We start from the raw sequence: 15,530 nt of genomic DNA on the forward strand, positions 1-15,530 counted from the left end.
CTTGGGATTGCTTCTGTTTCTGACACCTGACTGTTTTTCACTGTCCTCATTGTTGAATTAGATTGGCAGAACTACCTAGCTGCGAACTCAGAGCTTGCCAACAGCATGTGTGTTTGTGGGGGTGTGAACGTGTGAACATAAACAAAGATGGCGAGCAAATGTCAACTGAAAACAATGAGTTTTATGTTGACAAAATGAGCTTAGATTTTTTGTACTGAAGTTGGAAAGCAAGCTGAGGTAGCTTGCCAGCATTTAGGGGATGGCTCAGCATCTTTGAAGTGAAGTTATAGAAGGTATTTATCCTTAAAAAGCGTGTAGATAATTGTCGGCACATGTTCAGTTTGGAGAAGCAGACAGGAATCCCTGCACAGAAAATAAAAAATGAACTGCTTTGGACAGGGCCAGCAGCAAATTGTATTTTAGCCAGCTAAAAAAGTCCGAGCTAAAAAGACCAGTATCCATTTAAATGTGCACTACATTTAGACTATTCTCACTATCTTACCTTCCTGGCAGACAGCCCTGTCCTCTGGCGCTACATTTTCTCAGGCTAAGAGCTTTCACATTCCTACGCACCCATGCCGCGCGCCGTAACACACCTCAGATCAGCAGCGTCAGTCAGAGTTCCAGCATTTTAATTCAGTAGCAGATGCTGTGCTGTTAAAAAAAAAAAAAAAAGCTGCTTCTCAATTTTCCTGCAATGTTTTGGTATGAGTTTGGCATACTGTCCTAGTAGCTTTACAGTACCTGTGAAGAGGCCTGTTAGTGTGCACCAGCACTTTTACCCACTGCTTCACATCAGAACAGAAGCAATCACAGCCATAGTCCGCTCAGGGTTGATGACTTGAGCAAACTCAATATACAATACACTCAATCGTGCTTATCAAGTGACATTTATGCTAATGAGCATCTTTTAAATGTCTGGGAAATTAAATTAAATGCTGCTCCTGCCACTAAATTTAATTTTCCTCGGCACTGCTGCTGTAATTCCAGAACAGTAAATAAAGCGAACCTGCAATTGACAACTCTGTGGGAAACCTCTTGATACAGCAGAGCCCCCTGCAGTCTGCAAGTCAGTGGCTATACGCTTCAGCTCAGTCGGCAGTCACAGCTCCTATTTTAAATTCACATCGAGAATTATAGTGAGTGTCAGCTCACTGTGCCACGTTGATGCCACCAAAAGATTTTGTTTTTATTCACTGTGATTTTTAGTGGGTTTTTGCACACCTTATGTACTTTGTGTTTAGAAACACAGCACATCTTATCTGACAAAAAATACATTTTCTTCTGATTTTTAACCACTTGGTGGGTAAAATATCAGCTAAATATGAAATGACACTTGATGAAACATACAATACATCTTTATTAGCAGGTTTGAAACGTTGAGATGTTTTCTGTGTTGGTTTCTGCTGCCCCCTGCTGGTATTTTCTTGTTATAAGCCATCATAAGTGCTCCTCTTTGTCAGACGCTTTCATATTTAGTCAATTTAAAGTCTACATGGAAGATTAGGATGGATCTTGTTGTCTCAGCAGGTGTATTCATTCTGATGTAGACAAGATGTTGTTTATATTGTGGCCATATGAAAGAACTCAGGCATGCTTAGTTAGAAAAGTCACTTTGTGGTAAATTAAGTCTTCTGTTCTTTGGGGATGACTGTGTGTCTTAATGGGAACAATTAATCAAGCCCTGATATGCTCATGGACACACACGCACACAAACACGCAGTCACAAAACAAACACATCTGTTCGTACAGTGGAAGGTGAGTTTATCTTTGTTACAGTGCGCTCAGGTCGGACCCTCAGCTTAAAGCCCAGACAGAGAAGGACACCGTGACTGTGGTACAGAGGGGGAAGTGGGGACAGAGAAGGAGAGAGAGTTAGTGGGATGGAGCAAAGGTCAGGATGAGAGAGGAAGATGCCCCCTGGGAAGAGAGAAACAGGGGGATAAAAAGACAGAGATAGAGAGAGGCAGGTGAGGGCTCACTGTCGGAACACACAGGAAGGATGGAAAGTTTAGAATTACGAGAGAGAGCAGAATAGAGCCGTAACAGCCAACTGTGCTTAGAATTGAGGTGCACACGGTGAGAAGCAGTAGTCGGTGCAAGTTTGAAAGTTTTAGTGCTTTATTCTTATGTATAGTTGTGTTTTATTGAGAACAAAATAACACTAGACAGGACTAAAAGAGAAAAGGTGGAGACAGATAAACTTCAAGATTAACAAAGAGGCTGGAGGAAGGAAAAGAAAGATGGAAAGAGAGGCTCAGAGTGAGAACAGCTTACACACTATAGCCATCGTTCTGCTGTGCTGTGGGGCCGTCAAAATGCTGCACCTACTGGGAGTCATAACTGTGGAGGGTGAGTCATTCTACTACTACTCCTATTATCATCTGGCTCTAACTCAACCAGCAAACTCAGAGTTTTCCACTGTTGTTTGACTATAAACTGGCAAGTTATTGACAAAAAACAAATCTCTATTATTAATGTGTGAATGTTGGATAAGTGGGACTTTTGCGTTTTTCACACAAAACAAAAAGAACAATAAATGCATAAACAAACGCTGAATAAATACAAACTGCTGCTGGCTGTTCAGTTGTTCAGTGTTGGTGGAGATTTGCACTCAGCAAATAACAGCAGGGGCGCTGAACTGCAGCCAATATCTACCATAGCACAGACTTCATATTAAAGGCTTGTGCAATTTTTTCCTCTGCTGATTTTAATGTTTCAAATCATACATTAGTTTGTCCACTGATAATAGCGCTGCTGCAAAACTCAAACATTCCTATTAATGCCTGATGTCTTGAAATGTGAAGAAAAGCGAAACCTAATACAGATGCAACTCATTTTTGGAAAAATATCTGTATGTTCATGTAACTGATAGTTTTCTCTCTAACTTTTACAACAATTTGTGTCTAAAGGGAAGAAAGGGATGACTTTTCAGAAGCTTCACCTGAGGTTTGTGTTTGTGATGGTCAAAAGTGAGTGTGGAGGTGCAGAAAACAAACCTGAGTATGAACGAGTGCCGATTGTTATTCTTATTTTCCATTAATTTAAGTAAAATTGTATTTATTTATCTCTTCCAAAAAACAGAAATATGCTCCAGTGGGTTTCACAATCCATGTTAAATGCTCACCATCTCTCCTCAGATCTTAGCACTACTATTCTGCATGTTTATACATGATTGTATGTCAAAGTATCTGTTGGAGTCCTAATATATTCTGAACAACACATACTACTGCTGTAATATAACTGGTTAAAAGAACGGTTCGGATTATTGTGACTTTTCTTTAAGAGGTATAATTGTATATTGTACTTTGAGACTGGGCATCTTGTGCTGAGGTGATGTTTAGTGTGGAGTATGGCTGTCACTGTGTTGGTGTCATCAGCATTTTCACATAGAGTCACAGTGAAGCCCATCAGTGGAGTAAATGTTCTATAGGTGCATGATTTTAAATTGTGCAGACACACAATTTTAAATCCGTGCAAAACAAGATTAACGGAGTCGCAGCTGTAAAGTTTATTTTACCGTGAAGAACATCTGTGTTTTGCATGCATATGTTTGGTATGGAATTGTGTTATCATGTTATCCGTGTTTAGCTGTGTGCGTTTGTGGTAATTACACCTCAGCTTCGACAGGATTCTGAACCTCCATCCTAATGTGACACTGATAAAGTCTGATTTGCTTGACTGATGAAGCAAATGACCTTCAGGAGTGTGTGTGTGTGTGTGTGTGTGTGTGTGTGTGTGTGTGTGTTAAACTGTGTGTAGAAAGAGTGCCTGCTTAGCAACTCAACAAGACAAGTTAAATAAATCCACAAAGTCATATTATTCCCATAATGTAGAAACTAATTTGCACAATACAATGAGCTCTTAATACAACAACTCATTATACTCTACGTTGACTGGTTCAATTTAAAATGTGATGCATTTTCTTTTAACATTATTTCGTTAACGTGTCCATTGATGTCAGTCTCACTATTTCAAAGCATCTCTTGTACCAAGTTTCGCTGACAAGTTTAGATCAGCTATTCAAATGCCTGTAACATCATCACAACAACTAATCCACTTTTAATAACTTAAGTCACAATGACAGACCTCGGCATAAGTACTCTCTGTGATGAATTAAATGGGAACAGTGAATACTGAATCTGAAAAGGCTAGACTGATGACTGAGGTTTAATTTAGCAGTGATATAAAGTTGTCTTTGCTTTGCGCAGTAAAATGCCAACCCATGATTCACTGAGAGAACAGAACTGAAGAGGCACCGGTGTAATGAAGCTGCACAAAGCACTAATGGCTTTGCCACACAGATAAAAATGTCTCCATTTCAAAACTGTTAATGCTTCAAAATCTGGATTGCCAAGGACAGGGTGAACCTTACACTCTGTGACACTCAATTAAAGCTGAACAGAGGTGCTTAGAAAGCTTGGTGTCCGTGCTGTGCATGATGACTGTGCTATTCTCCATTTAAACCACTCTGCTAAAAATCTGATGGCAGATTTTGACAAAGGTGGCCATAAATCAGACATCGACTATGAAACTAGTGTGATTTCACTTCAGTGTTAAAAAGACACAGGGATATTGTACTTGGTCACTATGCAGTTTATTGGAAAACACACTGGGAAGGTCACCTATAATTAATAAATAGTCCTTTACAGAGCAATATTGACTGATGCAGGCATGTTCAGCAGACTGCAGAAGTTTCTGATGGCAGATTCAAGCAGCCAAATCTCGTGTTATACAAGAATATACGTTTCAGTCACAGATTTTTAAAACAAATTATGAGACTTTTCTCTTCTGCTGCTTAACCACACAGACATTATTCTGAAGGGGCCTTCATTAAACATGGCATCTCATTATTTAAACGCCGCTAAGAGTTTTTTCTTGTCTTTCTTTTTTTTTCTTCGTCCATCCTTTTACTACTTTACATTATGACCACTTTATCATATTCGGAATTTTTATTACTACTTCTATTAAATTATGCACAGCTATAACAGTATGCATAATTATTACACTGTAAATTGCCTCGGGGAATATGTTCTCTCGTCCGGATGCGTAGATGACTGTCTGTGAGAGAGTGAGGAAGGGAGAGGGTGTCTTGATTTTATAACATTCTCTTCACCTATAGGCACTTTGAGTGTGTGTGTTGTGTCACAGTCAATGGTGTGTCCTCTCTCTCCTCCCCTGCAGCGAGGAGAGTAATGAGTTGTTAATGATAGGACCAGAGAGGGGAAGAACACAGAGCTGCTAAACTGACCTCTACCTCTCCGAACCTCCATCTTTCATCCTCTCCTCTCCTCTCCTCTCCTCTCCTCTCCTCTCCTACTACTCTTTCACTACTTCTTTTCTCTCTGTAGATGACGCAAAAATCATATTTAGTAATATTTTCTTTTTTCTACTCTAGACAAAGCTGACGATGACCTGGAGATGACCATGGTCTGCCATCGACCGGAAGGCCTCGACCAGCTAGAAGCTCAAACCAACTTCAGTAAACGAGAGCTCCAAGTGCTCTACAGGGGCTTCAAGAATGTAAGTGACAGCACAAGTGCACTGAAATAGAAAAGTAGTAGATTTGTACTGGATTTGTCCTCTGTGGAGGACACTGACAGCAAAATTGTCTGTGTGTGTAACAAGAGCTGATCTAATATCAAAAGTCGCCTCATGGGAAGATAAATTCTGTTCAGTCCTGTATGAGTAGAGCAGGAAATGCCAAACAAACTAGGTGTTTGTTGGATTTCTCGTAAGAGCGCATACATTCATTTATGATTACCTCTGGCAGATATAATGATGAGATTTTTTGGCATCCATTCTTATTTTTTTTGCATAGATTCATACACTAACTTTGGCATCAGTCCTTCCTGTGCAGTAAATCAGAGTTAAAGATCACACAGATATGGAGGGACGTGGCCCCTGTGAGAAATTAATTAGGACCTACCAAAAAATACTCGCCAAAAGTACATTATCTGTTCCTCTAAATAACCAAATGCTCAATAAGTTTTTTTTTCTCTCAATTAAACAGTTGCTTCTGCAATACAAAAGCATATAATCAAAAAAATGGTTTTATTAGTAGCCCCGTTTGGTAAATCTGTTAGATTTCCTTTCAGCTACATGAGCTTTTAACAGTGTGACCTGTTATCAGTATGCACTGTATGTCTGTCCAGTTAAACATCTCAATTAGATGATAAATTATATTCACTGGTATGTAAATGGGCCGTATGTATATTTACATTGCCATACAGTTACCCGTAGTAGATTTGTGAAACCTTATATGAAGGTTTAATGTACCCAAAAAAGGAATTTAGAGGTCAAATAAATGCAGTGGAAGGACACATGACCTAAGAGCTCCAGTTTCCTGATGCCGATTTTGCTGTGGTTTTAGTTGTATAATTTTTCCTTTATTTACTGTAACTCTAGCATTACTTTTTCAATTTTAGATCACATTTACAATTTAAGTATACTTTACTTACTCTAAATGATTAGGAATTATCATAGAGACAGATATCTCCAAAGGACAGAGGTAAGATAAGATTTAAGTTAAAGCTCTGTGCAGTGTTTAGACTCAGTAGTGACACCCTGGACAGAAGGGCAGAGGTTGCAACTGCACTTTCTTGTACTTTTGGTGATAGACATTAATTAGACAGTAATATTTTATATCAGATGCAGGATTCAATTTGACCTTTAACCCTTAAAGGTTTCTGACATATAGCTTTACCCAATACAAAGTCTCCCATCAACTTTTGTGTCTGTATTTTGATTGATTCCATCACATTTCCTCCATCTGTTGAACCCAGCAGACTCTGTTCACCTCTGTTTGACCTGTCCCTGCAGGCTTCTCTCGTTTTTATACTCTCCTCATCCTCCCACTTTTCTGTGTCCCTCTCTCTTTCCAGGAGTGTCCAAGTGGCGTCGTAAACGAGGACACCTTCAAGCAAATATACTCCCAGTTCTTCCCACATGGAGGTGAAGAGAGCATGTGTGGTTTGATGCCAGTGTCTGTACCTGCTTTTGTCTCTGTGTTTTTTCTACATTTTACTTCCTTCTTCTCCTGCAGATGCCAGCACCTACGCACACTATCTGTTTAATGCTTTTGACGCAGGACACACAGGATCCATAAAGTTTGAGGTTTGGTTTATTCTCACTCACTTCCACATCTCTGCTCATTGATACTCGGTTTATAAAGATGTCGACCTGCCACTCCTTTTTTCAATTTGCTGTTCTCTCTCTTATTCTGTCTCTGTCAGGACTTTGTAACCGCTCTGTCCATCTTGCTGAGGGGCTCCGTCACCGAGAAGCTCCAGTGGACCTTCAACCTCTATGACATCAACAGAGACGGTTACATCAACAAAGAGGTTCGTGCTCCTGCGTATGTCTTAGTTTTTCCATCTCTAGTAGTCTAGAACAGACTGTGGATTTTCAATAATCGTGTCTGACTGTGTGTCTTCCGTGTTTGGCAGGAGATGACAGACATCGTCAGAGCAATATATGACATGATGGGGAAGTACACCTACCCTGCCTTGAAAACTGATGCACCCAAACAGCATGTGGATGCCTTCTTTCAGGTACTAACATCTAATTGTTTTATTTATGTACAGTAGAACCATACAACAGGAACAAAGGTGACTGGCCAATTTTACACAACAGACTTCAGAAATTGCAACAGCAGGAAAGAAATAATCTGCATGAGTGGAGATATCCACCATGGCTTAAGAGCAAAGAAAAGTGAAGAGAAAAATATACTGGTGGGAAGAGATTCAAGAATTGTGAAGAATATTGAGTGCTGAGTAATAAATAAGTTGCAAGAACTAACACGGTGACAGTGATCTCACAAAATATGCCACTAATTTTAATAAAGTGTGTGTATATTAGATGTCAATTTACAAATTGCATTTCTATCTTTAACACCTGACATGAATGCCTTGACTAAATATGCACTTCTATCTACAGAAAATGGACAAAAACAGAGATGGTGTGGTCACTCTTGATGAATTCATCCTTTCTTGTCAAGAGGTACCTTCTTTTATCTTCTAAACTTCTGCTCTGTCTTATTTTATCGGATCCACATAACTTTCCTAAATTTCCTGAGGATAATTTGACTTGGCATGGTAGGCACATGTGTAAATAACAAAATTAGTGATGGCTGAATACCACAGGAAGGTTATTGCTATCACTTATGCTTCCAACTGTGACATGTCAGAATCCATCCATCCATTATCTATACACTGTTTAACCCTCATTAGGGTCATAGGGGGGCTGATTTAAGGTGAAGACAGGGGACACCCTGGACAAGACACCAGGCTACACATAGAGACAAACAATCACACTCACATTCACACTTATGAACAATTTAGAATTGCCAATTAACCTCAGCATGTTTTAGGACTGTGGAAGGAAGCTGGAGTAACCGGAGAAAACCCACACATGCACAGGGAGAACATGCAAACTCCATGTAGAAAGATCTCAGACCCAGGCCAGGAGGCAAACCGGGGATCTTCTAGCTGCAAGGCGATGGTGCTAACCACCCGGTCACTGTGTAGCCCTGACATGTCAAAATGTTTCACAAAAAATCACCTCAAACAAAACAAGTTTACTTCTTTATTTGCAAAGACCTCTTATTTTTGCAGGTGTCACTATACTGTCTATTAATTATGGTCTTTGCTACCTTTTCTATCAGTGTATTTGTTTGCAAAGAGATCATTACCATTTTATGACCATTTACTGCCCCCTAGTGGACAGTAAAACGAATTGAATGGTGATTGTTGGACGACTTTCTCCTCTGTGAGCTTCCTAATTTCCCTTCTTCTTCTTTGCACAGGATGAAAACATCATGAGGTCTCTACAGCTCTTTGAAAATGTCATCTAGTCGACAAACATTAGGGAGACGGTGCAACAGACGACAACACGGAGAAAAGAACATGGAAGAAAGAAGAAGAAGAAAGACCTGAATTTGTGAGAAAAAAGGAACAGCTTAACTCATGAGGAAAGGCGAAACAAAGAGTTTATCACTTCAGGTGTGACAGTTTGCCACAAAACTGTCCAGGGAGGTATCTTACTGTAACAAATCTATGGCAACAAACCATCACTGGTTTTGGAACAACTCCTTTAGACTTAATTTGACCTTTGTGTGACCATTTACCTCGTCTTCGTCTCCCTCGTTTGTTGCTGTTGTTGCTGTCATCATGGACAGTGTGTACTTCACGCTACTCTGTAAATACTTCCCCCCGTCACATTTTGTTACCGAGCGGGACCGAAATACCTAAAAAGCAGCTTAGCAGTGAGATCAACCAAATGCACATTTTGGTCATTAGAAGCTTAAATAATAGCTGTTTTCATCATGAATTTCTGCGTCAATACGGCAAACATGAGCAATATTGTGAAGCATGCTAAGACGGAGGCCTACAGCATATTTAGTGTGTGTGCCATAGAAACCCGGTGCGATATACTCAAACTTAAAAGGTCAAGTTTCAGAGTGGAACTCCGAGTCAGCGTCTCACAGAGCCACCTCTTCTGTTTTCAGACTAATTCAGAAACAGGCTGGAGCTGACCTCGGCCTGCTTGCGACAGTCTTGCGTCTCGTGGCAGCTTGTATCAAAAGCCTCGCAGACACCTCCTGTGTGTTCCAGTGTTGTCGATCAGTGTCTGAGTGTTGTAACCACTTGACTGTAGATATTTAACTGTTGTACTTGTGGCTTCTTCTCACCGTCTGGATTCATTCGTGTCTGTCTGTGCTTCTGACTAGCTGTCTGTCTTTCTGTCGGATTGGATTTAACTCTGTAATTATTCTCCCCGACACTCATTGTTATAAAGAGCCCATGTCAAGGTTTACCTGCATCCAGATGGAGAACAATACAATGTGTGTGTGTGTGTGTGTGTGTGTGTGTGTGTGTGTGTGTGTGTGTGTGTGTGTGTGTGTGTGTGTGTGTGTGTGTGTGTGTGTGTGGCGTCCTGACGTAAAGGCCCTGGTAGCCTGAATATTAAAGTGTCATTTATTCTAGCATGCAGCTTCATCTTGTTGACACCAGAGCGGAGAGTTTCGTATTCACCTCTGTCTGTTCAAAACGTCGACTCAGAGCGACCAACATTTCACTGTGAGGGAAAGACGCTGGAAGGAGGGATGACGGAGGGACACAAAGATGAGAGAAATAAGGCAGGAGATGAGAGTTAAAAGACCTTTTCACTGATTCTGGAGGAATGGAAGCCATGTTTCAAACAAGAGCCATCGTTGTGAAGATTGAGCAGGACAAAAACTACAGATTTATAAATGATTTGCTGTCACATCCACTCACTGTGCTACCAATAGTGTAATTAAAAAAATAATAAAAAACCTTGCTGAGATGTGTTGCAGCTCTTAAATGTACCCAGACCTACATCTAGACAGACTGACGGATGGGAAGACGGACAGACAGACACTTAAAACTGTCAGAATGAAATAATGTGTGTATTGAAATATTGTATAAAATCATTATATTTATCAATAAACTTTTCAAGAAATAAAAATGAACCGCTGTCCGCTGTTCTTTTTCACCTCCATACATTTTCTCTTTTATATACCTTGTAATAATGTTTAAAAACCTTCAAATACTTTTTTTTCACGGTGCATCATAAAGAGCATGAGCAAAAAGGGTCACAGGAACAGTTTATACTGTTATTTACACATATACAATGAAAGTACAAAAAAGTGCCTCCATCCCAGAGGACGCGGCCCACAAATAAAGCATGATAATGTGCATATGAAAAAACTTCACCACCATCACTGAACATGCATCACTCCCTTTATTACCCAACTTACAGCCTCTTTCATATTTTCTACACCTCTCCCCACTAATCCTGGTATCTGTTTCCCTTTTATTACCTCTCACAATAGCATTTCCCCCACCATAATGTAACATTTGGGTGTCGTCGTGTTTGGGCTAAGGTGGCGTAACATACCTGTGTTTGTACTGTGGCTACATTTATAAATAAGATCTGAATTCTTAATCAGCAAAATGATCTAAAATAATCTCTGAATCAGCTTCTATCTGCATGTTTGTGAGACATTTTTTGTTTTGTATTTTTTCACAAAACACAGCAAGGGATTTATTTAAATCTAATAAACACATTTCAATGCAGGTTGTATGGGTGTGTCGGTGTAGGTATTGCCTTTATTTAGCTGGTGTTCCTCCCCTTAAAAAACACAGAGCCACGTCTGCTTCAGAATAAGGAGATGGTTGAAAGAAAACACCTTCACAAAACACTGAATCTTGCATCTCACCGTGGAGAATTAATGACCTCCTTTAGGTCTATAGGGTACATTTCTTTCTCATCTTATTCTAATAAACAGAATAAGTATACAAGCATAAGAGGACAACAACAGGGTGAAAAGATTTTTTTTAAACACAGCTTCCTTCTTTTTTTTTTTTTTTTGGATTTGAAGAGTCCTGCTGTTCCCGAGTACTGAGCTGCAAATTTTAGTCCAACAAAGTTTCTGATGGCTTCACTCACCATCATTTCAGGTCCACTTTCACAAGCATCCACTCAAATACTGTAGTTGTGATCCACTCACCAGTTTCTGTGGTCACACTTTGTTGTTTAGTTTTTTTTTCTTCTTCTTCTTCTCCACAGTAAGGATCAAGGTACGTCCCTCTGTCCTCATGTAGGCCTAATTGAATTGATTTATCCTCCCAGGGATCATAGAGGATGCTCAGTGATTACCGCGTGGTGTCCGGTCCTTATTCCCTGTCCTCGGCCCAGGGTTGGAGGTTCTGCAGCGCGTACAGGGAGGAGTTATGGGCGCACAGAGGATCCGACACCGCTGATTCGCTGAGAGACTTCTGGAGGGCGGACTGCTGCAGCTGCAGGATGAGGCGATTGGCCTGCTGGCGCTCCGCCTCCCTCTCCTCGGCTGTCTGTCTTCTGAAAGATGACAGGAGAAGAAACACTATTTATAAAGAGACACATTGAAAAAACAAAAAGAAAAGAGTGTCATGCACGATTTGAAAGAAATCGAAAAAAAGTTTAGCAGTATGAAAATTCTTGTAAGTTGTATAAAACAGCTGCTGTGGTTAATTCCTGGTGTTAAAGAGCGATGGAAGGATGGAATTCAATTTGTGTGAGGGATAAAAATTAACTAAAATAAAGATACATTTGACAGGCCATAATTTTTAATTAATGCTGCATTTCGGAGAGTATTAAAAATATGTATTTCTGGCCTATATTTATACAAATTGTAGGGTTTGGAGTTAAAATTTGTATGTAAGAGATAAAATTATGACGCCAACAAATACAAAATAACGCTGAGATTTAGTTTGTTATTTGTACTTTTTTTCTGTTTATGTTAATCGTTCAGTTTTGAGTTTTTTGTTGTTCCGTGTCAATGGGGTCACTAAACAGGAAATTACGTACGGGGTCACCTGCCCAAAGAGGAAAAGTTTGATTTTTAAACAGAACGTGTGTGTGAAACACAGAAGAATGTGACACTTCCTGTGTTTCTCATGGTGGCTTGTGTTGAAATACTGCTGACATATTTAAATATAACTTTCCATACCAACCTCCACTTGGTCCTGCGGTTCTGAAACCAGGTTTTGACCTGCGCGTCCGTCATCTTCAGACTCTTCGCCAGAGCTGCCCGCTCGGCGCTTGCCAGGTACTTCTGGCGGTGGAAGCGTTTCTCCAGCTCGCAGATCTGAACTCTGGAGAAGGATGTTCGTGGCTTTTTCCGTTTGGGAGGCGTCCGGTTCTGGTACGGGTGACCTATCCGCCGCGTCACGGCGAACGGCACCAGAGCCGCTGCAGACAGGAGAGACATGGATACAAAGGGTAAGGAACAGATGAGATTTTACGCAGCACCAAACACACTAATTCACTCCTCACTCTGTATGGAAATTCAAAGCCATTTATCTCTGATATCTGCCCTGTTTGACAACAGTCCCTTGTTTGGACTGTGGAGGCCACATGTGAGAAGATATTTATTGTGGAAGATGAGTAGAAGCAAAGCATTCCAAACAGAGGATGAATAAATAGTAAAGTTATTTCAAATTTACCAGATAAATTACTGGTAATTACAGAAAGTTCAGCAAGCCTTTTTGGCCTATTTACTCCATATCCTCCGATATATGAACCCTGCTGTGTTATAGGCCTTTGCTAATAGAGGCTTCTATTAATCTTCAGTAAAACAGGCTGTAGGACTGTCTGTGTGATCAAAACCCTTACTGCACCTCTAATAAATACAGAAAACATCTTACAGTTTTTATTCTATTAATATCACCTTACCCTGTAATTTCTGAAATAAATATTTTTACCTCCTTATGGTCACAATATTCTTATTTATCTTTAAATTAGTCCACAATGACATTTTATTTTTTTTTACTAGAGATATAAAGTGCTACAGAGACCATGTGTTGTTTGCTTTGGCACAATTAAAGTATCTGTTTAAGTGAACCCCATTTGTTAGAAATTAAATATTAAACATTAGAACATACGTGAATTCAGCAACGCAGCCACAGTGTGTTCAAACTGAAAATGTATTATATTACATTATTTTAAAAATACTTTTTTGCTCCCTTTGAATGTTTTCAGACGTTTTGATAATTAAGGAGAAAGCATTTCAGTTGGCTGTAAATGGCTTTTAAAAAATATTTGGCACAGGGGTTTGCTTTTAAATGCTCCAGCAGCCATTACTATGGTTTTAAACATAATAAAATATTAACGAGGGGAACTCATTAGGTCTAACAGCTGGCCTACCTGATATTCTGTCCTTGGCGAACCTGTTTCCTATCCAGGGGAAGCACAGCCCCCCAAACCCAGGAACAGCGCTCTGGACGGGGGCCGGGGGTCCCGGGGCTGCTACGGGTCTGTGAGCTGGAACTCGGATCACTCCCCGGCTGCCCAGACTCCTGCTCTCTCCGTATGAACCTGAAGCCTCCACCGGAGGCATTATACCGGAGAGGGAGATCGACAGCGCGGTGTACGAGGACGCGTTGGCCCCAGTCGGGCTTCCTAAACTATAATAACCGTCCCCGTTGCTTAAATCGGATCCACTTTGTCTTCCGGCCGTGCGCCCGTTCTCCGGCTCCGTACCGGCTCCCAGAATCTGGTCGATGCCGAAGCTGATGGGCTCGTGTTGGGCCGGTTTTGGAGGAGGGCTCGGCGCGCTGGGTGCTTGCTCCATCCCTCGCTCTTTCGCTAAAAGGACAAGAAAGCTGAACAAGGTGTTTTCAGGGGGATTCACAGTCGGGTCAAACTGGACCAAAAGTCATCATCAGAAGTGTCTCCATTGCTGTCCAGCCATACGGTCAGAATCCGGTGCGTCCGCGGTGTCTCTAACAGGCCTCGTTCAGAGGACTGAGTCCTCTCTACAGGCTGTGGTGAAAGTTTGATGGGCGTTTGGAGAGATGTGACGCTCTGTCCTCCTCTCAGCGCGTCAAAACGCTCCGTCTAGCAGCTCCGTCCTCCTCCATCCCTCTCCACCTTTCATTGGCTGGCACCAGAATGACTGATTGAATGTCAGTGGGGGTAGGCCCACGATTTGGCACAATAATCAAGATTTCCCATAACCACGGGCATCAACGTGTTTGATATATGTATGTTAAGATATGGCATCTTCATGCCCCGTGAGCGAGTATTTCATTTGGCGTTCATTGCAATTCTAATAGAGACTAAGAAGCGAAACTTAACTCCATGGAAATTTAAATGGCATATTGAAAGAAATCGGACCAGAGAAGGAGACCAGTGTTCTCTGCTTTTTGGCGATGGATTTTATTATTTCACCTAAATGACATTTTGTCAGCCGTCTGTCAGCGTTCTGCTTACATCCAGAAATATCCCCAGAATAAGCAGGTTTATAAGTTTTGTCCTGAAATGATGTCGAATGTAAAAACTTTTTACATAACTTAGAGTTTGACGGTGTGATGCTGCTGCCCATCCCCACTTCTCAGAGGAGACACAAAGAGCCCATCAGTTGTCCTCTTGCTGTCACATCTTCAATTTTTCGCTGGACACATGTGGAATGTGCAGAAATAATACCGAAACAGGCTGAGAGCTATTAAGAAGTGCTTTATGTCATGAAATCTGTTTATTGCGGATGTATTATTTTAAACGTAAGAAATATTGGCTTCAATTTATATTCTTTAAAATCTGAATCCTTCATTTCGTCCACGCATTATACTCAACTGCTGAGAGCTATATTTTAATATAAGTCTTGGATTAAAGCTTGCACTGTGGCATTTAATATCCAGCTGTCAGAAATGCCAGATTCTTAAGTAGAAACTGGATTAAATAAATTAATTTCTCAATATTCATGATGCGTAAAATCTACAATCTTAATCCAGAGCAACCAGATCGATATTTCCTGGACGTTCACAGACGTTTAAGGTTTTGTTGGTTTGGTGTCTAGTTCTAGAAAAAAAAGTCAAACTAACAACATGTATAAATCTATTTTTGCTGTTTTGCATTACGTATAGCAAGAAACTTAAGGTTATGAAATCCAAATGCACATTATAAATCCTTCTTAATAGCAATCCGGTGCGTAATTACGCACGGCTAATTCACGACACTACACCCAT

The 15,530-nt window shown here is 40.6% G+C and overlaps 2 protein-coding genes across 3 annotated transcripts in view; one reads left to right on the forward strand and one right to left on the reverse strand.

Annotated features, from left to right (window-relative positions):
* LOC110957768 (Kv channel-interacting protein 1-like) overlaps positions 1 to 10,492 on the forward strand; it is a 45,044-nt gene extending 34,552 nt beyond the window's left edge. Inside the window, exons 2-8 of the mRNA XM_022203963.2 lie at positions 5,399 to 5,523; positions 6,885 to 6,954; positions 7,046 to 7,116; positions 7,236 to 7,343; positions 7,449 to 7,553; positions 7,939 to 8,001; positions 8,807 to 10,492. Of these exons, the coding sequence (XP_022059655.1) occupies positions 5,399 to 5,523; positions 6,885 to 6,954; positions 7,046 to 7,116; positions 7,236 to 7,343; positions 7,449 to 7,553; positions 7,939 to 8,001; positions 8,807 to 8,854 (590 nt within the window). The 3' untranslated portion in view covers positions 8,855 to 10,492. The remainder of the gene's footprint in view (positions 1 to 5,398; positions 5,524 to 6,884; positions 6,955 to 7,045; positions 7,117 to 7,235; positions 7,344 to 7,448; positions 7,554 to 7,938; positions 8,002 to 8,806) is intronic.
* A 123-nt stretch (positions 10,493 to 10,615) lies between these two features.
* On the reverse strand, positions 10,616 to 14,424 carry LOC110957767 (T-cell leukemia homeobox protein 3-like). 2 transcript variants are annotated; one of them, XM_051954608.1, is made up of 3 exons: positions 13,711 to 14,424; positions 12,519 to 12,756; positions 10,616 to 11,880 (listed from the first exon to the last, which is right to left on the reverse strand). In XM_051954608.1, the coding sequence occupies exons 1-3, from the start codon at positions 14,135 to 14,137 to the stop codon at positions 11,700 to 11,702; spliced, it is 846 nt and encodes a 281-aa protein (XP_051810568.1). In that variant the 5' UTR covers positions 14,138 to 14,424; the 3' UTR covers positions 10,616 to 11,699. The 2 variants fall into 2 exon arrangements, with proteins under 2 accessions (XP_051810568.1, XP_022059654.1); XM_022203962.2 differs by having other exon boundaries at positions 10,616 to 11,883; positions 13,711 to 14,421.
* Between the last annotated feature and the right edge of the window lie 1,106 nt (positions 14,425 to 15,530).

Source organism: Acanthochromis polyacanthus, chromosome 10, assembly GCF_021347895.1.
Source record: "Acanthochromis polyacanthus isolate Apoly-LR-REF ecotype Palm Island chromosome 10, KAUST_Apoly_ChrSc, whole genome shotgun sequence".
Classification (NCBI taxonomy): Eukaryota; Metazoa; Chordata; class Actinopteri; family Pomacentridae; genus Acanthochromis; species Acanthochromis polyacanthus.